Raw genomic sequence first — 22,696 nt, 5'->3', positions numbered from 1 at the left:
ACCGTTTAGCAAAAAATAAAAATAAAAATGCAGATTGGATGTGGAGTAAAAATATGGTCATGTGAATGGGGCTCAACAATGTCAATTACAATTTAGAGAGATTCCTTTGGATATTTATGGAGACATTTGTGTCACTGATTTGGCGTTAAAAAGTCAAAACCCCCAGTTTTTAGATGCCACTGAGACTGGCGTACATGATTACTGAAACCTATGCCATCAACGAGCTGGAGTAAATTTCAGTCCGGCAGTGCGGGCTCTATCAATGGCGGTGCAGCACATGCCGCTCTGGATTAGGCCTCATGCACACGACCGTATTTTTTTGCGGTCCGCAAAACGGGGTTCCGTTTTTCCGTGACCGTTTTTTCATCCGTGGGTCTTCCTTGATTTTTGGAGGATCCACGGACATGAAAAAAAAAGTCGTTTTGGTGTCCGCCTGGCCATGCGGAGCCAAACGGATCCGTCCTGAATTACAATGCAAGTCAATGGGGACGGATCCGTTTGACGTTGACACAATATGGTGCAATTTCAAACGGATCCGTCCCCCATTGACTTTCAATGTAAAGTCAGGAGTTATTATACCATAGGATCGGAGTTTTCTCCAATCCGATGGTATATTTTAACTTGAAGCGTCCGCCTCTATGTTAGAATATACCGTCGGATTTGAGTTACATCGTGAAACTCAAATCTGACAGTATATTCTAACACAGAGGCCTTCCCATGGTGATGGGGACGCTTCAGGTTAGAATATACTAAAATAACTGTGTACATGACTACCCCCTGCTGCCTAGCAGGTGCTGCCAGGCAGCAGGGGGCAGCCCCCCCTGTAGTTAACACATTGCTGGCCAGTGTGGCCGCCCCCCCCCCCTCCCCTGTAGTTAACTCGTTGGTTGCCAGCGGGCCCCCTCCCTCCCCTGTAATTAACTCGTTGGTGGCCAGTGGGCCTTCTCCCCTCCCTCCCCCTCCTAATTAAAATCTCCCCCCTATCATTGGTGGCAGGGGAGAGTACCGATCGGAGTCCCAGTTTAATCGCTGGGGCTCCGATCGGTAACCATGGCAACCAGGACGCTACTGCAGTCCCGGTTGCCATGGTTACTTAGCAATTTGTAGAACCATTATATTTACCTGCGAGCTGCGATCTCTGCGGGAGCTCCTCCTACTGGTAAGTGACAGGTCATGTCACTTACCAGTAGGAGGAGCTCCCGGCCGGACCTGTCACTTACCAGTAGGAGGAGCTCCCGACCGGACGCAGAGATCGCAGCTCGCAGGTAAGTATAATTGTTCTACAAATTGCTAAGTAACCATGGCAACCGGGACTGCAGTAGCGTCCTGGTTGCCATGGTTACCGATCGGAGCCCCAGCGATTAAACTGGGACTCCGATCGGTACTCTCCGCTGCCACCAATGATAGGGGGGAGATTTTAATTAGGAGGGGGAGGGAGGGGAGAAGGCCCACTGGCCACCAACGAGTTAACTACAGGGGAGGGAGGGGGGGCCCACTGGCCACCAACGGGTTAACTACAGGGGAGGGAGGGGGGGCCCACTGGCCACCAACGAGTTAACTACAGGGGAGGGGGGGGGGGCGGCCGCACTGGCCACCAATGAGTTAACTACAGGGGAGGGGGGGCCCACTGGCCACCAATGAGTTAACTACAGGGGAGGGGGGGGGGGGGGCGTCCGCACTGGCCACCAATGAGTTAACTACAGGGGAGGGAGGGGGGGGCCGTCCACACTGGGCACCAATGTGTTAACTACAGGGGCAGCACCTGCCAGGCAGCAGGGGGCAGTCATGTACACAGTTATTTTAGTATATTCTAACCTGAAGCGTCCCCATCACCATGGGAACGCCTCTGTGTTAGAATATACTGTCGGTTATACTCGGCTATGAAAAAGCTTTTATGCAGACGGATCTTCGGATCCGTCTGTATAAAAACTAACCTACGGCCACGGATCCCAATCTTGTGTGCATCCGTGTTCTTTCACGGACCCATTGACTTGAATGGGTCCGTGAACCGTTGTCCGTCAAAAAAATAGGACAGGTCTTATTTTTTTGACGGACAGGATACACGGATCACGGTCTCGGCTGCAAAACGGTGCATTTTCCAATTTTTCCACGGACCCATTGAAAGTCAATGGTTCCGCAAAAAAAACGGAAAACGGCACAACGGCCACGGATGCACACAACGGTCGTGTGCATGAGGCCTAAATCAGGGCCTTAGTTTCCTGCATTGTACAGCAAATTGTACTGTGTGCATGGATGGACCTCCTGTTCCTCCTCAACAAAATATCATTTTGATTTTTCAGTTCAGACTATTTCATCACCATGACAAGAATCAGCTTACTAAAGATAAACCCACTATCCAGAAAAGACTAATGGATGGAGGTAGCAAGCTATAGTGTTATTTTTCCATGGAATGGAATTCTTACACCTATTCAAGTTTTCACAAATCTGCCAACAATGTCCCCTTACAGCAGGCCTCTCTACCGAGCCTGGGGTGATTGCTTTACCATAAGCTTTCCAGAAGCTAGCCTCGCTGTAACATGACCAAGTCTACTTACAGGTTAAGCACACACTTGGAATACCCCATAGACATCCAATATCCTAAAAATGTTGTGGGCCGCCGAATGAGAACACAGACAGAGCACGAGAGATGCAAAGATGTTAGGGGAAGACCTTGAGCTTCACTGCACCTTCATGGATGAAGCTACATTCATAATTCCACCGGTGTCCGTTCACCTGAGAGCAGTGCATTGTGGGAGGCCAGGTAACACGGTGTGAAACTAAACTGCTGTATGGTCCCAAAGGCAACCAGCAGAAGCTAGCAATACAAGAAATAAATCTGTTTTGCGAGTGAGTGACCCCACATAAGTCCATCGGGTCTGTTTTTTATGGAGAGAACAGTAGTAGTCCTCTGGAAAGCCCAAATACTGTGGATACTGAGCAAAAATAAGCAGATAAATCTTGCTGAACAATCCTATAAAAGTCTAACACATAGTTTATAGGATTATATACACAATATATATCACCGTCACTGACCTCAGAGATATAAATACATGTACAAGGACCATACTGGTGATGATCATGCTCTAGAGAAGGAATACACCGATGTCTGCCATTGAAGACATGACACATTCCATCTTGTAACCTTTGGATGCCAGTGGGATTCCCCCAGTTGTGTTTAGTACTTCTAGGTCTGAAATGTATACTGTTTTCTGCTAAAATTTTAGCTTTTATTCTTCAAATTATTTTAATTTAAAAAAAAAACTATTGATTTTAACAACCTTTTTTTTTCAAATTTGGGTCAGATTCCCAATAACAGAAATCCACAAACAGTACCAGAGGGGTTTGAGCACTTTATAGAGACCTTTGTTTTTAAAACCATTCATGGGTTGAGACTTTTCTCAAAACCCATCTATGATCGCTGGAGGTCCAAACACTGGGACTCTCACTGATATTGGGAACAGGGGGCAAGTCCCATGTGTGATTCAAACAGTGATGGTGGTGCGCGTGTGTGACCACTGCTCCAATCAATTGGGCGGCACACTACCACTCAGTTCCCACTGGGGTCCCAGCGATCATACATTGCATATATCCATGACAAATTAGATCATTTTCCTCAGACTTTAAGAGAGAACCTGCAATGCCTTGTGTGCCATTGAAGCATTTAAGCACATTCTGTGGAGTTACCAACAAAAAGAGAACCTGTCACCGGTGTCCTCCCTACGGAGCTGTCTGCATAGACCCGTAGCTGGAGTTTCCCAGATTAAAAAGCCGTTTTTCTTTTGTTGATCCGAGGCTCCATGATACTTTTTCTTAATATGAAAATGAGGCCTTTGGTGCAATGAGAGAATCACCATTGCTCTTGTTGTACCCAAGCTCCGCTTCTTTCTTTGGCCAGCCCCTTCAATGCTTTGCCACTGCCTGGCCCTGTCAATCAAAGTAGCCAGGGAGGGGCTGGACACAGAGCCCTGGTGACTCCCTCACTGCACCAAAGGCCTAAGAAAAAGTATAATTTGTGGAACAGAGCCTCGGATCAACAAAAGAAAACCATTGTTTTAATCAGGTGAACCACAACTATGTGTCTATGCAGGCAGTTTGATAGGGAGGATGCTGCTGCTGACAGATTTTCTTAAAAGTCCCCATCTCTCACTGAAAAGCAAGTGTCTCATCCACGTCAAAAAACAAAACAAAAATACATGCAAGCTCAACCTACCCATTTTGAGATTTGTCCCCCAGATTTTGTCCTCTTCTTTGCACATTAGCAGCATCATTATTAGAATGCTGGTTGACAGGACTGTAGCTTGCAGGCTGCCTTGGGATATTGGTGACTGCAGGTTTAGTCATAGGCGCCTGCCCATCAGTGTACGGTTTGTAACTAGCATGCAATCCGGTGGTAGTGGCGGCAGGTGGGTTTACAGCAGCAAGCAGGGAGAAAGCGGATGGTTGTGCTGAGGCTTGGGTAGCTGGGGTAAAGGCAGAGGATGGTGAAGGGATTGATGCAGGCTTGGATGGAGATGGGGCTCCAAATGGTCTAGGTGCTTTGTTGAATGCCACACTAGCAGCAGTTGTGACTTTGGGCACAGCAGGGATGGGCGTTGCAATGGGCACTGGCTTTATAATCTCTTTTGGTGCTTCCTATATATAAAAAGAAACAAAAACATACACACCAACCACATGCAAAGGTTACATAACGAGCTGACACTATCCCCACACGGTTACCTTTGGGGTTCCGTCAGATACATGGCCTAGATTTTTATAGAGTATGGCAAACTAAACTAAGCTATATCTAGTGTATGCCTTGCATATTGAGGTATATAGCAGATTATGTCTGTAAAGTAGTATGGATAGAAGGGTTTAAATATCTGGAAATTACATACAAGCTGCGTTTTATTAGCATATTTTGAGTGGTTATTAAAGGGGTATTCTCATCACAGACATTTACAACGCATCAACAGAATATGCCATGGAATATATGTCTAACCTTTGAGATCTGCACTTTAAGGACTTCCACTGCAAGATGGGACTTAGCGCTGGCCTTAGGTGGCTGGGCTTACAGGAACAGCCAAGCAAGCAGGCACTCTGCTCATTCGATAACTCCCATTACCATGAATGGAAGGTACACAAACAGGCTAGCAGAACAAGCTACTGTCAGTTACAGAAGCACCAAACTGTAGCCTGTTCTGCTAAGCTGTTTGTGTAGCTCCCATCCACGGCAATGGGAGTTATGGACTCAGCAGAGCGCCTGCCCGCTTGGCTGATTCTGTAATCCCCAGCCACCTAGGCCGGTGCTTAGTCACATCTTGCCATGGAAATGGTGTGATGGGACAAACTCTTTAAAGAGTCATTAACTTTTCACAAAACTTTTGCCATGTCATAGAGACATATCAAAAGTTATAATAGGTGGGGTGTCTGAGTGCTGGGACCACCACCAATCCCTAGAACAAGGGTGGGCATATTGCACTCTCTCCTCGCTGCACAAGACAGGCTCCACAGCAGTCTATGGGCCGCAGCGAGGAGAGAGAGCATGTGATATGCGCATGCTTCTCTCCTCGTTCTAGAGATCGGTGGGGGTCTCAGCACTCAGAACCCCACCAAACACAACTTTTAATATGTATATGACATGCCAAGAGTTTTGTGAAAAGTGTGACACATTAAATAGAGAAGCGGGGTTCCCAGTCTGTTACTACCATGCATGACTTCCTCTCTGTTCATTCTCTGCCTGAATGTAGAAGCCAGCGGGACCCTTTCTTGATGTAGGTGAGGGTAGCTGGTATCAGATATTTCTGGCATATCTTAGGACATAAATGTCTGCGATGGAGATGCCTCTATAAGTTCATAGGAACCTGCTGAGCATTCATGTCATGTGTCTTGTGTGGACCTTTGTTACTGTCTTTTGTATTTGTCATTGTCAAGATAAGGTTCTGAGAAAAGTTTCCAAACCAAGAATTTATACATAGTTGTACAAGGAGATAAAATTATAACAGGGGCTTAAAGGGGTTATCCATGATTTTACTATGGATTGTCTGTCCATATTAGACAATGATGGCCTATCCTGGACAGCCCCTAAAGGGTATGTTCACACACACAGAAGATTTGTCTAACAAATCAGAATCGGGTTTGTAGAACAAACAGTCCCATTCACATGAACAGATTTTTCGGCAAAATATCTGCCACGTGCGATGTTCACTTGAAGCTGTAGTTTATGTCATGACTGCAGCACAGTAAACAAAGAGAAACAGCAGTGACCACATAACTGCTGTAGCCACTTACAGGCCTCTGCGGTATACCGCTGGAGCCAGGGATTGATGGCAGCTGTCATCTGCTGTGGCGCACACTGGTGGAAAGTACTGGAGCACAGGAAATGTGCGGGGCCTATCAGGGGATTCTTCGATTTTTTTATGGCACTTCCATCACGAGACATTTTTTCTCATCTCCCTTTACCGCTCATATGAATATGGACAATAAAACGCAGCATATAGGAATTATTATAATGTGCTATAAGCCAGAAGAAATGGCAACTGTGAAGTATCTCATGTACCGGACTGGAGACTAGAGCATTAGTTTTCAAAGCACATCACTTCAATGTCAGCATTTGGAAATCTCTCATGTTTAAAAAATAATTAATTTTTATTCATTGTTTTTTTGGCACATTTGTTGCCATCAACATGTAGTCAGATTCATTTGCCTCCCATTTTTGGGGAAATTTAAAAAAATAAAAATAATTTTTTAATATTTCCTTTGTGTTCCACAGTAAAAAGGTGCCATACAGCAAGGACACAGCCCACTGCAATGATGTCAAGAGGCTACACAGCAGCTGGACTGTCTTTAGACTGGATGACCACACACAAGAACGTAGATATTCCAAATGCCAGCTTGTTATTATCGTGTTGTGCAAGTGGGGAACACAACTTACCGTTTGTGGAGGATTTGGAGTGTTCTGTATCGCCACGGCTCTGAAAAAAAAAACTGTGTGTTATATATCTGTATAAAACTATATGTGCTGTCAATATCTGAAACAGTCTCTAATACTGCAATACCTCGTCTGATTCGCAACATGTCACCCAGCTCTGACAAATACATAGTATATGCATTTTACTAATGCTGAACCTATTTCACTAAGGGCGCATTCACACGAGCGAGTTTTCCGCGTGGGTGCAATGCGTGACATGAACACATTGCACCCGCACTGAATCCTGATCCACTCATTTCAATGGGTCTGTGTACATGATTTTTTTCATGCATCAGTTCTGCATTGCATGAAAAATACAGCATGTTCTATATTCTGCATTGCATCCGGATGCAAGTGCGGATGCAATGCGTTTTTCACTGATGGTTGCTAGGAGATGTTGTTTGTAAACCTTCAGTTTTTTTTATCACGCGCATGAAAAACGCATCAAAACGCATTGCACTCACGCAGAAAAAAAAATGAAACAACTGTACACAATCGCAAACAAAACTGACCGAACTTGCTTGCAAAATGGTGCGAGTTTCACTGAACACACCCTGAACGCATCCGGACCTAATCCGTCACACTCGTGTGAAAGAGGCCTAAGGCCCCTTTCACACAGGCGAAAATTCCACGCGAGTGCAATGCATGAAGTGAACGCATTGCACCTGCACTGAATCCGGACCCATTCACTCCAATGGGGCTGTTCAGATGAGCGGTGATTTTCACGCATCACTTGTGCGTTGCGTGAAAATCGCAGCATGTTCTATATTCTGCGTTTTTCACGCAACGCAGGCCCCATAGAAATATATGGGTCTGCGTGAAAATCGCAGTGCGATTTTCAGGCATGGTTGCTAAGGAGACGATAGGGATGAAAGCAACCCCGGACCCCATTAAAGTGTATTCCTTGTATTATTTTCCCTTATAACATGGTTATAAGGGAAAATAATAGCATTCTTAATACAGAATGCTTACTAAAATGTGGATTGAGGGGTTAAAAAAATAAATAAAGAATTAACTCACCTCATCCAATTGATCGCGCAGCTGGCATAGTCTTCTTGCTTCTTCTTTCAGGACCTGCAAAAGGACCTTTGATGACGATTTCTATCTTCATTCAGCAGGACCTGCGCTGACGTCAAAGGTCCTTTTGCAGGTCCTGAAAGAAGAAGAAAGAAGACGATGCCGGCTGCACCAACAAGAGAAGTTTAACCCCTCAAGCCACATTTTAGTAAGCATTCTGAATTAAGAATGCTATTATTTTCCCTTATAACCATGTTATAAGGGAAAAGAATACAGTGATTAGACTTTAATGGGGTTGCTCATCCCTATCATCTCCTAGCAACCATGCGCGAAAATCGCACCGCATCCGCACTTGCTTGCAATTTTCACGCATCTCCATTCATTTCTATGGGGCCTGGGTTGCGTGAAAAACGCAGAATATAGAGCATGCTGCGATTTTCACGCAACACACAAGTGATGCATTAAAATCACCGCTCATCTGAACAGCCCCATTGAAGTGAATGGGTCTGGATTCAGTGCAGGTGCAATGCGTTCACCTAACGCATTGCACTCGCGCGGAATTCTCGCCCGTGTGAAAGGGGCCTAAGGGTTTTGAGGAATCCTTTTTTCTGTACAGAGCTGACATGCTCTAGTAAGATTTTCTGTCTTTTCAGTCAGACCAGAAACAGACAGGTCTTTATCTCTGCTCTATGAACTCCTAAACACTCATAGCTCAGTTCTTACCGATAAGAATGTTGCCTAAATAAGTGTTTAAGACCTCTTAGTAGTTTAGAAATAAGATTTATTTGGATGATTCTGCACAAAGTGAAAGTACCAGTCACACACAAAAAAAAAAAAAAAAAAAAAAAAAACTGTTAACCCCTTTATGACAGAATGGCTCAATATTGTTAATAAAAGCCAATTGGAAAAAATCATTTTTTAGCCAAAAATTAGTAAAATGCAAAAATATTAAAATTGCCTCTGAAGGCGTACATACCCTTTAAAGAGGACCTGTCACCACTCCTGACATGCTTGTTTTAATTAATAACTACATGCATTCCCCATGTAATAACAATTCTGGATTATCTATCACATCACTCTAGGATGTGCCATTCCTTTATTACTGCTAAAAGTTATGAATGAACTGCCAGTAGTCCAGATAGGTGTTACCAGTTGGGGGGGGGGGAATTATCCAACCAGTGTTGGCAGTGTCAGACTGGACAGGGACATATCCCCAACTGGTAACACCCATCTGGACCTTCACTGCAAACTATTGGCAATTCATTCATAACTTCTAACAGAAAAATAAAGGAATAGCACATCACAGTGATAAGAATAGATGTTCCAGGACTGCAATTACATGGAGAATGCATGTAGTCACTACAACAAACATGTCAGGAGAGGTTACAGGTCCTCTTTAAACAAAACCTGTTACTACGAAATGCAATGCGGTCTACAGGCAGAATGTTATAGAGCAGGAGGAGCTGAGTAGATTGATACATAGGGGGGTCATTGATGACCATATATACACCAATTTTGGTCTAAAAAAGTGGCTGGAGTCAGAGATGGGCCGACAGGCTCATCTCATTCATCATTTTCTAAGCCTGGTTTAGGCATAGAAAATCGTCTAAACAGCCTGCCGGACAAACCTAAGGCTAGTGTGAAAGTAGACTGTGGTTGACACGGATATTCTTTGGTCAAATTATATTTGCAAAGAACCTCAAAATATGACAAACCTAAGGCTAGTGTGAAAGTAGCCTTAGGCCTCTTTCACACGAGCGAGTTTTCCGCGCGGGTGCGATGCGTGAAGAGAACGCATAGCAACCGCACTGAATCCTGACCCATTCATTTCAATGGGTATGTGTACATAAGCGCTTTTTTTCACGCATCAGTTTTGCGTTGCGTGAAAAAAGGAACATGTTCTATATTCTGCGTATTTCACACAGCCCTGGCCCCATAGAAGTGAATGGGGCTTTAGTGAAAAACGCATTGCATCCGCAAGCAAGTGTGGATGCAATGCATTTTTCACTAATGGTTGCTAGGAGATGTTGTTTGTAAGCCTTCACTTTTTTTATCACGCGCGTGAAAAATGCATCAAAACACATTGCACCCGTGCAGAAAAAACTGAACGCAATCGCAGACAAAACTGACTGAACTTGCTTGCAAAGTGGTGTGAGTTTTCCTGAACGCACCCAAGCCTAATCCATCACATTCGTGTGAAAGAGGCCTTAGGTTGACACAGATATTCTTTGGTCAAATTATATTTGCGAAGAACCTCATATTTATATGAAATGTGGCATTAGTCTATATATAGATTTTGCATTTAGTGCCATTATGTTCTGTGTTTTTCTTAGGTAGATAGTAAAGTGCTCATCTATTTGAGGAACTCCCATAGAGATGAATAGAGCAGCAATGCGTACGTAACTTGCTACAACCAGAATACCCCTTAAGGCCTCCTGCATATGACCATGGGGTCGATGTGTCTGTGTTGCGGACTGCAAACCGCAGATCCACAAAACACGGGCACTGGCTGTGCGCACTCCGCATCTCAGTGCAGACTTATTGACTTCAATGGGTCCACGAGCCGCAAGATGTGGTCAAAGATAGGACATGTCCTACCTTTTGAGTGTGGAGGTACAGACATGGAAGCCCAGTAAACAAAGGATTGGAGTGGGCAGCGATGGAAAGGCAGGGGGATTTACCAGGAGAATACTGCGGCTTTAATTATTTTAGCCCATGATTAGTCCTTCTAGGCAAATTTTACAAGATGATGGAAAACCTCTTAAAAGAAATAATCTAATATATAAAGCTGTGTGTGTGTGTGTGTGTGTGTGTGTGTGTGTCCGCTAAAGGAATCCGCAACGGTGAATCACTAACTTTGGCACACAGGACACACCGGGAAGGTTTTAGACCAGGTCTCAGCTCTCTAGGATGTACCTTTCCTGAGTTATTCCCAAAAAATGCATTAGCCGTTTTGTTGCATTTTTCAGAAGCTTGGTCACATGACCCTTATCAGCCAATAGAAGCTCGCAGGTCCTCCAGTCTCCACATACACAGTTTTACTCCAGGTTTCCATAACAACCCAGCCATTTTTCTTCACTGCTGTAGGCAAGGCTTTAAAAAGGAAATCTGTCACCAGGATAATCACTATTAAAGTAAAGCCATGGCCTAATATCACTTAGTACCTTATTTCAAGATCTGCCTTTGTTCCAGCAATAGATGTTGTTATCCTCTGAAAATCCAGTTTATTTGAAATGCAAATGAGCCAGTAAGGTGCCCAGAGAAGAGTCACCCTTGCCCTGTCCCCAGTTCCCACTAAGCCACGCCCCTGATACTGTTATGCCAAGCCCCTTACACTCCTTAGCCAACAGGGATGGAAAAAATTAAGTTAATAATCATTTTCTAGGTCCCGCTAAGCCATGCCCCGATCTGGTTAGGCCACGCTCGTTCCCACGCCTCAGCCGACAGATATTGAAAAACTTAAGTTAAAAATCAACTTCTGTCAGCAGCAGGGTGGGAGGGAGGGTGACTTTCTCCCTGCAGCTCACACTCAGACAGCACAGTGCTGCTGTCTTAGAGAGCTGTTTAAAAGGACACGCCCCCGATCCGGTTAGGCCATGCCCCCTCCCACTCCTCAGCTGAGAGGGATTAAAAAAATGAAGTTAAAAACTTTTATATTCCGCTAAGCCACGCCCCCCAATTCGGTTAGACCACACCCTTTCCCACTCAGCCGACAAGGATTGAAAAAATGAAGTTAAAAATCAACTTCTATCAGCTGCAGGGGTGGAAGGGATGGTGATTTTCTTCCTGCAGCTCACACTCAGACAGCACTGTGCTGCTGTCTGAGAGTGAGCTTTTCAAAGAGGACATCCCTTGTGTCCGTCCAGGCCCTGCGCCAGATGGAGGACAGGGAGTCTGAAAGCCAGACTGTCCAGCCTAAAACTGGACCTCTGGCCACCCTAGGGGCAGGCTGCTGTGGGAGGTCACAGTTAAGGGGACGGTCTGCTATGGAGATCAGTGTTAAGGGGCAGATTGCTGTAAAGGCCACTGTTAAGGGGGCATGCCCCTGTGGAGGTCACTTTTTTTTTATGATAATGCAAACGGATCAGTTTTGACTTAAATTGAAAGTCAATGGGAGGTGGATCCGTTGAATTGCACCATATTGTGTCAGTAAAAACGGATCCGTCCCCATTGACTTACATTGCAAGTCAGGACGGATCCGTTTGGCTCAGTTTTGTCAGACGGACATCACAACGCTGCAAGCTGCGTTTTGGTGTCCGCCTCCAGAGCGGAATGGAGGCTGAACGGAGGCAAACTGATGCATTCTGAACGGATCCTTATCCATTAAAAAGGCATTGGGGCTGAAAATTTTTTAGAAGCAAGATTAGTATGTATAATGAACCCTTCTGGAAATAATAATAAGAAATGGGAGGAGGAACATGAAAAGCTGAAAATTCACCAGATAGAGAGAAGTAGGAAAGAATTGTTCTTCCAAGGGTTTTGGCTAGCCTCAGAGGGAGAAAAGGTTGGGAAAATTTTAGCAGGTATAGCAAAAAAGAAAATCAGAGAGGAAAATCATGGATAGGGGCGATTAGAGATAATACGGAGGGAATAGTCAGTTCACCTGAAGGAATTAAAAAAGTTTTTGTGGATTACTTTCAGGAACTTTATAAGTCTAGGGTACAATATACAAAAAAAGATCTGGACCAATATTTAGATCAGATTGTCCTGAGTGAGATATCTAAGGCCCAAAAGGAATATCTGGAAAAAGAAATATCTATTTTAGAACTAGAAGAGGTCTTGGGTATGGGGAAACCTGTAAAAACACCAGGGTGTGACAGACTTTTGCGCAGGTGTTAATACCAGAATTAATAGCGACACTGTGTGAGGCCCAAAAAATAGGTCATTTACCAGACTCAATGAAAGAAGCATCTATTACATTGATTCCAAAAAATGGTAAAGAACAAATAGATCCCGGTTCATATAGACCAATATCTCTGTTAAATACAGATGTTAAAATTTTGGCAAAGGTTTTGGCAGGTAGGCTTTCCAAGGTGATTAAAGGTATAATTCATGAAGACCAGACAGGTTATATACCCGGAAGAACGATATATTCAAATATAAGAAGGCTGTACCTTCATATCGAAGCCAATAAAACAGAAAGTGGTGAGAAAGCTATACTCTCACTGGATGCCCAAAAGGCATTTGATTGTATCGAGTGGGAGTATCTATGGGCAGTTCTGAAAAGGGTTGGTATAGGCGAGGGATTTATAAGATGGATTCAACTTATATACTCCAATCCGAGGTCTAGGGTGATGGTGGATGGAAGCTTGTCCCTGCCTTTTGCCCTTTACAGGGGCACTAGGCAGGGATGCCTTCTCTCCCCATTATTATTTGCTATTGCAATAGAGCCCTTGGCATGTATAATAAGAAATGATAGGGAGTTTAAAGGTTTTCAATATGGGGAAGGAAATGAAAGATTATCAATGTACGCCGATGATATTTTATTATTTATGCACAACAGCGGGGATGAGTTTAATAGAGTAATAGGGGTTTTTTTCCGGTTTAAACATTAATTGGGGGAAATCCCATATGATATTAGGAAAGGGGCAATTACAGAAGGACTCAAGGGTGCATGTGCTTGAGAAACACGAGAGTTTTAAATATTTAGGTATAGAAATTTCTAGAAATGTAGAAGAATATGAAAAGCTAAATGTACTCCCCTTAATAAAAGAACTTAGAACTAAAATTCATATTTGGAAAAGATTACCATTGTCAATTCAGGGTTGGGTGAATTTAATAAAAATGATTTTTCTCCCAAAAAATACTGTATGTTTTACAAAATGCCCCTATGAGGTTGCCGAATAAAATTCTCAGGTTATTAGACAGTTTAATGGGGGATTTTATTTGGAAAGGTGCCATTCCTAGGTTAAAGAGAGAAGTGCTTCAGCTCCCAGTAAGAGAGGGTGGATTAGCAGTTCCTAATTGTTTTTTTTTATTATTTAATAACACAATATAGTCAGATAAAGTGAAGTTTAAACGGTTTAGTGTAGGGGTGCACCGAAATGAAAATTCTGGTCCGAAACCGAAAATTCAGGATGCCCTTGACCGAAAACCGAAACCGCCTTTTTGCCCAAATACTTTTAAAATACTTTTTTTTTAATGATTTTATTAATAATTCTTTTTCATGAATGAAATTCATCTGTGGGTGGCGCTGTTATGGAGAGGGGGATCTGTGGGTGGCGCTGTTATGGAGAGGGGGATCTGTGGGTGGCGCTGTTATGGAGAGGGGGATCTGTGGGTGGCACTGTTATGGAGAGGGGGATCTGTGGGTGGCACTGTTATGGAGAGGGGGATCTGTGGGTGGCACTGTTATGGAGAGGGGGATCTGTGGGTGGCGCTGTTATGGAGAGGGGGATCTGTGGGTGGCGCTGTTATGGAGAGGGGGATCTGTGGGTGGCGCTGTTATGGAGAGGGGGATCTGTGGGTGGCGCTGTTATGGAGAGGGGGATCTGTGGGTGGCGCTGTTATGGAGAGGGGGATCTGTGGGTGGCGCTGTTATGGAGAGGGGGATCTGTGCACTGTTATGGAAAGGGGATATGTGCACTGTTATGGGCATAACAGTGCACAGATCCCTTTCCCCATAACAGTGCACAGATCCCTTTCCCCATAACAGTGCACAGATCCCTTTCCCCATAACTGTGCACAGATCCCCCCTCCCCATAGCAGTGCCACAGACCGATCCCCCTACCCATAACAGCCCCGGCCCTGCTGCTCACAGCATCACTCACTGCATCTTTATTTTACCTTACAATCGTGACGCTCCAGTAACAACTCTGCGGGCAGAGCGGAGGGCGGCGTAACGTCACTTACTCACGTGACGCACCTGCTCCGCCCACTTTATGAATGAAGGAGGCGGGGCAGGCGCGTCACGTGAGTAAGTGACGTTACGCCGGCCTCCGCTCTGCCTGCAGAGTTGTTAGTTACTGGAGCCTCACGATTGTAAGGTAAAATAAAGATGCAGTGACAAAGTAAACCGCCCGCCCGGCGCCCGCCCACAGATGGTGGGTGACAAATCCCACACCCCATATTTTCGGCCGATATGTAACAATATCGGCTGAAGTGGATTAGGTGCATTTTCAGCCGATATTTTCGGCTGCCGGAATTTCGGTGCACCCCTAGTTTAGTGGGAAGGGAGGAATTAATGAAAATGGGATGGAGTGGGGAAAGGAATCACTTAGAGGTTTTGGAGTCAGGAACACTGGGAAAAAAAATACCACAGAAAATTGAATATTGAATTCAATATGATATATATATTTTTGGGTGGAAGTTAAAAAAATATTAGATATTAAAGGTTATTTGCAGTATACACTCATTTGGAAAAATACCAACTTAAAGGAATTGCAAATGATTAGGTCTTCTATAGACTGGGATAAAAAGGGAATGAAATATCTAGGTCAAGTATTCGAGAAAGATAAACTGAAGGATTTTGGCACCTTGGTAAGGGAGTTTGGGATCCCCCAAAAGGATATCTATAAATATTTTCAGCTCAAAAATGCTATGAGGACAATCGGTGAACTTAGATAAATATAGAAAGGAACAATCAGATAGAATACATCAATTTACTAATGCAGGAGAAAAAAGAGGAACAACGGCAAAAAGATATGGGATTTTGATGGAAGGAGAAAAAAAATGACTGATTACGATACTTGCCAGAGAGAAATGGGAAAAAGAGCTTCCGTCTTTTACGGAAGAAAAATGGAATGATGCTCTTAGAAGTTATACTGTGGTGTCAGAAAGGGCCTCACACAAGATTTCTCAGTTTTTTATAGTTCATAGATTACATCGATCTCCTTGGGCGTTAAAGAGAATGGGGGTAAGAACTTCTGATAAGTGCCCAAAATGTAGGGGAGAGAAGGCGGATCTTATACATTGTTTTTGGAGATGCCCTAAACTATTTAGGTATTGGAAAGAAATTGCAGAGACTGTATTAGTATTTCTAGGTGTTCAAGTTTCTGAAGACCCAGTAGTTTGTATATTAGGGGCTACAGAACATCTTAAATTAAATAAAGAGATACGATTGGTTTTAGGCAAAGTATTATTTCAAGCTAGACTTCTTATACTTCGGAAATGGGTAAATGAAGATCCCCCTACAGTGGGACAGTGGCAAGAAGCAGTTGCTAATTTGATTAGATTGGAACGGGTCTCTGAGAGATATAGTGAGAGAGCAGAAAAAAAATTGATAAAATATGGAAAAAATGGTTGAACTAGGGCCGGATGTTTGTATAATTTTTTAATTAAAAATGATTTCTTTTTTCCTTTCTCTCTCTCTCTCTCTCTCTCTCTCTCTCTCTCGGGTGGGGGGTGGGTATTTGGGGTAAAATGCTATTATATTCTTGATTTGTAATATGGATCTTTGGATTTTTCTGATTTTCTACATGTTTCTTATATAATTGCAATAAAAAATAAAAATAAAATTAAAAAGAACGATCCAGTAACAAACGTGACCAAGTAGGGGAGTACAGCCTCAAATGTGCCACAGATGATGCGTATAATAAGTGAACATTTACATTTAGCCTGGCAATGTAAAACACGACCTGCACAAGTTTCATCTACTTCATGCAATTGACTGATTGACTGATACATCTGGCATTTCTTACATGGTATTTACAGTATGTCATACTGCTGCTTTATTCTTGTGCATACAGGTGACTCACTCAGATTAACAGCCTCTCTCTCTCTCAGAGAGACAGAGAGACAGAGCGAGAGAGAGAGCGAGAGAGAGAGCGAGCGAGCGAGAGACTGTTAATCTGAGTGAGTCACCTGTATGCACAAGAATAAAGCAGCAGTATGACATACTGTAAATACCATGTAAGAAATGCCATGAAATACCAAGCCTTCCTGACTCTCCTTGTGAATGACGACAAGGATGCCCTGCCTTGCTTTAAGAACACAGGAGGAAACAAGACTTCACAAAGAGTCAGACAAGAATTATCTTGAAAAGCCAACTCAAAATTTACAGTATTTTGAAGCAGTACTTTGTACTAAGCTCCGTAGTATAAAGCCAAAGCTGAATTGCTGAATCAGACTGGTGTAAAGTAGAACTGGCTTAGTTGTCCATAGCAACCAGACAGATTCCACCTTTCATTTTCCAAAGGAGATGTCAAAAATGACAGATGGAATCTGAATGGTTGCTATGGGCAACTAAGCCTGTTCTACTTTATACCAGTGTGATAAATGACCCCAAAAGGGAGTACTGTCAGTAAAATTCATATATAAATAGGAATCCTATAGTAAGTTAACATCTTTCCCTCAGAGCAGCAGTTATCTGTCAATACAATAGTAGATTAGTAGAAAAGGGATTACAGTATGACAGCTCTGCTGTTGGTCTCGTTAGACCCTGATAGCCATTACACTGATTCTCATTTGTGGACATCTCTGTTTGTCCTCCAAACAATGGAGGAAGTTAAGAGCCAGAGTAGAAAGTAGAATATATAGAATGAATTCAAAAATTATATCCAGAAAGAGATCCACCTATTTTTGTAAAAAATAAATAAAATAATGTGGTCCACAATAATGTGTCCCTTTAGGCTACTTTTACATTAGCATTTTCAATTTCTGCTATTGAATCAGTCATAGGATCTCAATAGTGGAGGAAAATGCTTCAGTTTTGGGGACAAAACTGAATGAAACGGAGTGCACCAGAATGCATTCTTTTCCGTTTGGTTGCGTTCCCATGACGGGGATGCAGAGCAAGATGGATCAGTCATGGCTATTTTAGAGATAATACAACCAGATCAGTTCATAACGGATTTGTGGTTTTTGCTTATCCATGACGCATCCAGCAAAAACGCTGGTGTGAAGTTAGCCTTAGGTGTGCCTGCCATTTAAGTTTCTCACTCGCACAGCTATTTGCTACTAGCACCGAGAATACAGAAAATGTATTTCCAACGGGGAGAGAGGATAAAGTCACTGCCAGACTGTCAGGAACTTCCCCGACCATGTTCCTCTGCACAGGATCGATTGCCATGCCGTTCAGCCAAGCCCTGGCTGGTCAACATATAAATAAGTCTGGACACCGGGCCAATCCAGTCCCTGGCTTGGGCGCCAAATCTCAGAACTTGGGGGACTTAAGTATGGCACTTACTGCTTGTTAGTGCCTGTGATTTTTGTTCTCCTAGCTCCTGTTTGCTCAGTGTTCTGATAACTGTGCAGCATTTCATTTGGACCTTCCTAGCAGTCCCCTATGGAGAGCCTGGTACATCACTGGATCTCCAAAAAATGCCTTTGCCCTGTGCGATTCATGAAATGCTCTGATGTCAGGGGGGGGCGGAGGGGTGAAGATGGGGATATGTCCGGGTTCAGCTCTGAACCCAGATAACCCCTTTAAGTAATTTTGTGAAATAGACAGGCGAGGGTTATAGGTCAATGTGTGATAGATAGATAATGTGAAAGGTGCACACAACCTAATAAGGTAAGTCCTATGGCTTCTCAAAAGGTCTATAACGCGCCCATGGGAACCAAATAGACCTAGAGAAAATAGGTTTCCTAGAGACCCATTTAGCCAATTCCTCCTCTAGCCGTTACAGGCAGTCAACATTATCTAACCATTGAGCTATGGTTGGGGGTCAATTTGACTATGGTTGGGAAGGAGTACTCTGCCAGCCGCTAGAAGTCATCTTTTCTGTTAGAAGCCGTGACAGTTACAGGACGTGCCCCTTGAGCAACCATCTTGAAATAATTCTAGCAGAGCAATTGAAGCAGGGCAGCTCTGTAAGAGATTACCATGTATTAAATAATGTACGATTTTTATATTCATCGAGGAATAACCCCACTAAGTAATAAACACAGCACAGATACCAATGTGGTCACACAATGACTATTTCAGCTGACACTGGAGGCATCTTAAAACATTCCAAACATCAGAGAACGGCCTTATTAGGGAACAGACAAAATGATACTGGTCAGAGTATAAGCATTGCCAGCCAATTACTCCGTTTTCACATCTAATATTTTGCTTTTCATTTCTGGTCTTTGTGCTCAGACATTTCCCTCTAAAATACCAGACCAAGTCCACATGGGAGTCTAAGCTGGAGCAGGTCACTGCCACAGAATGTCCTTTTTCCCACACTACTCAGTTCAGATATATAAACCCTTAACAGTATGTTCTCTACAGACATGGGTCTACTTTTTATGTTTCCAGGGACCAAAATACTGCTTGACGTGAAAGCAAAAGGCAAGGTTTCCCAGAGTTCTACTGAAAGGTTATGTAATGTAGAATGGCAAACTATCAGCTTTCTATTTTATAGCACTAGCTTAAAATAAGGAATTTGCCCATACAGTGAAAAGTCTCCTAGGCCCCATTCACATGGCATCTATTTGTTGCAGGCTGGCAGGCGCTCTGAAACTGCCTCTCGTTGCTTTCAATTAGAGGCTGCGCTGCACTTCATATGGCCGTGGTTTAATACCAGGGCTGTGCAAAGAATGGACATCTCCATCCTTGGCACAGTGTTTGCAGGGTGGGAGTCTGCTCTATTCAATGGGGCCAAGTCTACCTTCACACTGGCGTTTTGGCTTTCCGTTTGGGAGATCCGTTCAGTGGTCCAAAACGCATCAGTTTGCATTCTAAAGCATTCTGAATGGTAAAGGATCCCCTCAGAATGCATCAGTTCAGTCTCCATTCCGCTTTGGAGACGGACACCAAAACGCTGCTTGCAGCGTTTTGCTGTCCGTCTGATGAAACTGAGCCAAACGGATCCGTCCTGGCACACAATGTAAGGGCTCGTTCACACGAACATGCGATGCTCGTTGCCGTACTGTGGACCACATTTGCGGATCTGCAATACACAGGCACCGTTCCGTGGCCATTCCGTATCACGGATGCAGACCCATTCATTTCAATGGGTCCACAAATCCGGAATGAAAGAACAGAACGGAACATTACGGAAGTGTTTTCTGGGGTTCCGTTTGGTGCCTCCACACTGCAAAAAGATAGAACTTTCTCTATATTTTTGCGCCTGCCCCACAGACTGTGCCCGTGCATTGCGGACCGCAATTTGCGGTCCACAGCACGGGCTTCACACGTTCATGTGAACGAGCCCTAAGTCAATGGGGACGGATCCATTTTCACTGACACAATAGAAAACGAATCTGTCTTCCATTGACTTTCAATGGTGTTCAGATCAGTCTTGGCTATGTTAAAGATAATACAAAAGGATCCGTTCTGAACAGATGCAGACGGTTGCATTATCCGTCCATGACGGATCCGCACAAAACGCTAGTGTGAAAGTAGCCTAAATCGGAAGAGGCTCCGTGACATTCAATTGAGATTCTTATCATATTGCTTCATTCTGTTTTTTTCTTATGCACAGAGAAGGAGGTGAGTTTATCACGTATTAGTAATACAGGTGTTATCACTGATTGTAATTCTGTCTGTAATAATAATGGGATGACTGCTGAGACAAGATCTCTACAGAAAAGGGAAGGGGGGGGGGAAACAACAATTCTTAAACAAAAAAAGTGAAACTTGATTTAACACTTTTCTGCTCTGGGACATAAGCAGATGACACAAGTCATCACACAACCATTTTCACTGTCGTGTCAATAAGGCCCGTCAATGTCGACAACAGGATCCGAGTGGTTAGACAAAGGGAGGAAGCTCCCTCTGTCCTCTGATCAGCACCCCGTCCCTAGGTCTACCATGTCCCAGTTGCTAGCCTGCCTATCAGAATCACTATGCACTGTAATACAAAAGACTGCAGTTCTCGTCCCCTAAGGGGGCTAAAAAATGTAAAAGAAATTGAATTAAAAATATATTTATAATAAAAAAAAATTAAAAAAATTCCCATAATACATACACAGTAAAAATGAAACCCTAAAAACAGTGGTTGAATTGCCTTTTTTTTTTTTCACTCTGTAACCACCAAAACTTTGCTCATGTACACGAATAAAAAAGTTATACAACCCAATCTGATGTATTCCAAAATGGTGCCATTAAAATCAGCTTCCCGTAACCTGAGGGTGCTGCCACACGTTCAAGTTTTTTGATGCAGCTTTGGAAGCTAAAAATCAGGAGTGGATCATAGAAGGAAAAAAAAATTAAGTATTAAGGCCAGATATTACTTTTTTATCCACTCCTGGTTTTGCCTTCAAAAAGTGCACCAAAAAACTAAAGATGTGGAAGCCCTTTAGGGGTGCTGTCACATGTTCAGGTTTCTTTATGCAGTTTTTGAAGGCAAAATTAGGAGCGGATCATAAAAGTAGAAAAAATATATTAAAAAGGTCAGATACGACTTGATCCACTCCTGATTTTGCATTAAAAAACGGTGTGGCAGCACCCCAAGTTTCAGATTACAATCCAATGATCATTGTTTGAAGTACCATTTGTTACCAACCAATCCATGGGCAACAATTAGGGAAATCAGTAAAGTCTTATGTTTTGATCCTTATACCCAACTAATTATATTAGCCATATGCTTAAAAAACAGTTATAGCTTTAAAGTGGCTCCAAACCAGATTTTCAATTTATAGCGCTTGGTGTAGGCAAAAATAATTATTAAAAAGTGTGTGAGTGGGTCACCACGGCAGCCATTGATTGGCTGAGCAATTCACTCCGTGCGTGTCAAGAGGTACCAGGAATCATCAGAATCGGTGGGAGGTCAGTGGTGAATAATATTTTTTATTCAAAATTTTTCTATCATTCTGGACCTTTTCTAGATAACTTGTATTGCTCACGCAACCCATTAAATCTACCTGATCCTTATATAAAGTAGATACAAAATAAAATAAATAGAAAGGGCGGTGTTTTTGCTGAAATTCTGGTGATTCAGCAGAAAGAAATTTCAGAGAAGGCTTGTGGTTTATCACCATGGTGACATAGTAAACACACTGAACAGATAGAGTTCAGTGTCCTCGCCAGCTAAATGAATACCTTTCCGAAGGCAATTTATCAGAGGGAACTGTAGGGCAGTAACTTCTAGATAACAAGATATGGTTATAATTATACAAAAAACAAACAAACATTCTACTGCTGTAAAAGCCCCTCTACATAACCCGTTCATTCCCCATAACTGACCGCGCATTACAGGAGGTGAGAACAGCATTTACATGCAGCACTCACCTCCATTGTTTGGGGAAGAGCAATTGCTTAATTAATAGTGACACCGCCATCGTTTCCGGGCAGCAGATCGATGTTTAGACAGCACGATTTGCTGGCAAGAAACAATAATTTAGGTGACCACATCAATTAAGTATTTGCTTGTTCATCTACAAAGCACAGGAGGGCGGCAGAGATTTATCAAGCTGGCACTTTCTATGCCTCTCTCTATATCCACTGCACTGCCAGACAATGTGCCCGATATATCAAGAGGCGCACGCCTCATCATATATTAGGCATAACCTCCAGCAGTCCGTATGCCTAAACAGAAATCTATGGTAGCCCGGAGTTGCCAAAATACATTTGTCTTGGCTGCTGGCCATGCCCCCTCCATGCCCATGGAGAAGTGGGGAGGGCAGTGTAAAAACACCATTTATCACAATGGCGCCTAAAAATTTGCAAACACAAGGTTTGTGATTTTTTTATGCCAGAAATCAGGGGCAAGGAGATGATAAATTAGAGTTAAAGTAGAAACAGTGTTAACATTATACAGAGATGGCACTTGTAGTAATTGAAAGGTATATAGCAGTATCCACGTATGAGTGACCGACGAGAGCAATGTGGGTCTACAAATCAAGTTTTATCTAAATCTCATATCA

The 22,696-nt window shown here is 43.3% G+C and overlaps 1 protein-coding gene across 5 annotated transcripts in view; it reads right to left on the bottom strand.

The window, feature by feature from the left end:
• The window catches only part of PDLIM5 (PDZ and LIM domain 5), a 207,458-nt gene that overhangs the window by 106,999 nt on the left and 77,763 nt on the right, over positions 1–22,696 (bottom strand). For 4 of the 5 annotated variants that reach the window (XM_040418165.1, XM_040418167.1, XM_040418168.1 and 1 more), the window contains exons 4-5: positions 6,911–6,950; positions 4,211–4,632 (exon numbers count right to left, since the gene is read on the bottom strand). In XM_040418165.1, the coding sequence (XP_040274099.1) occupies positions 4,211–4,632; positions 6,911–6,950 (462 nt within the window). The remainder of the gene's footprint in view (positions 1–4,210; positions 4,633–6,910; positions 6,951–22,696) is intronic. The other variant, XM_040418170.1, reaches the window with a different exon arrangement.

Source organism: Bufo bufo, chromosome 2 (genome assembly GCF_905171765.1).
Source record: "Bufo bufo chromosome 2, aBufBuf1.1, whole genome shotgun sequence".
NCBI classification, from domain to species: Eukaryota; Metazoa; Chordata; class Amphibia; order Anura; family Bufonidae; genus Bufo; species Bufo bufo.
Note: the sequence above shows the minus strand (reverse complement) of the source record. Positions and strands in the feature narration are given on the sequence as shown.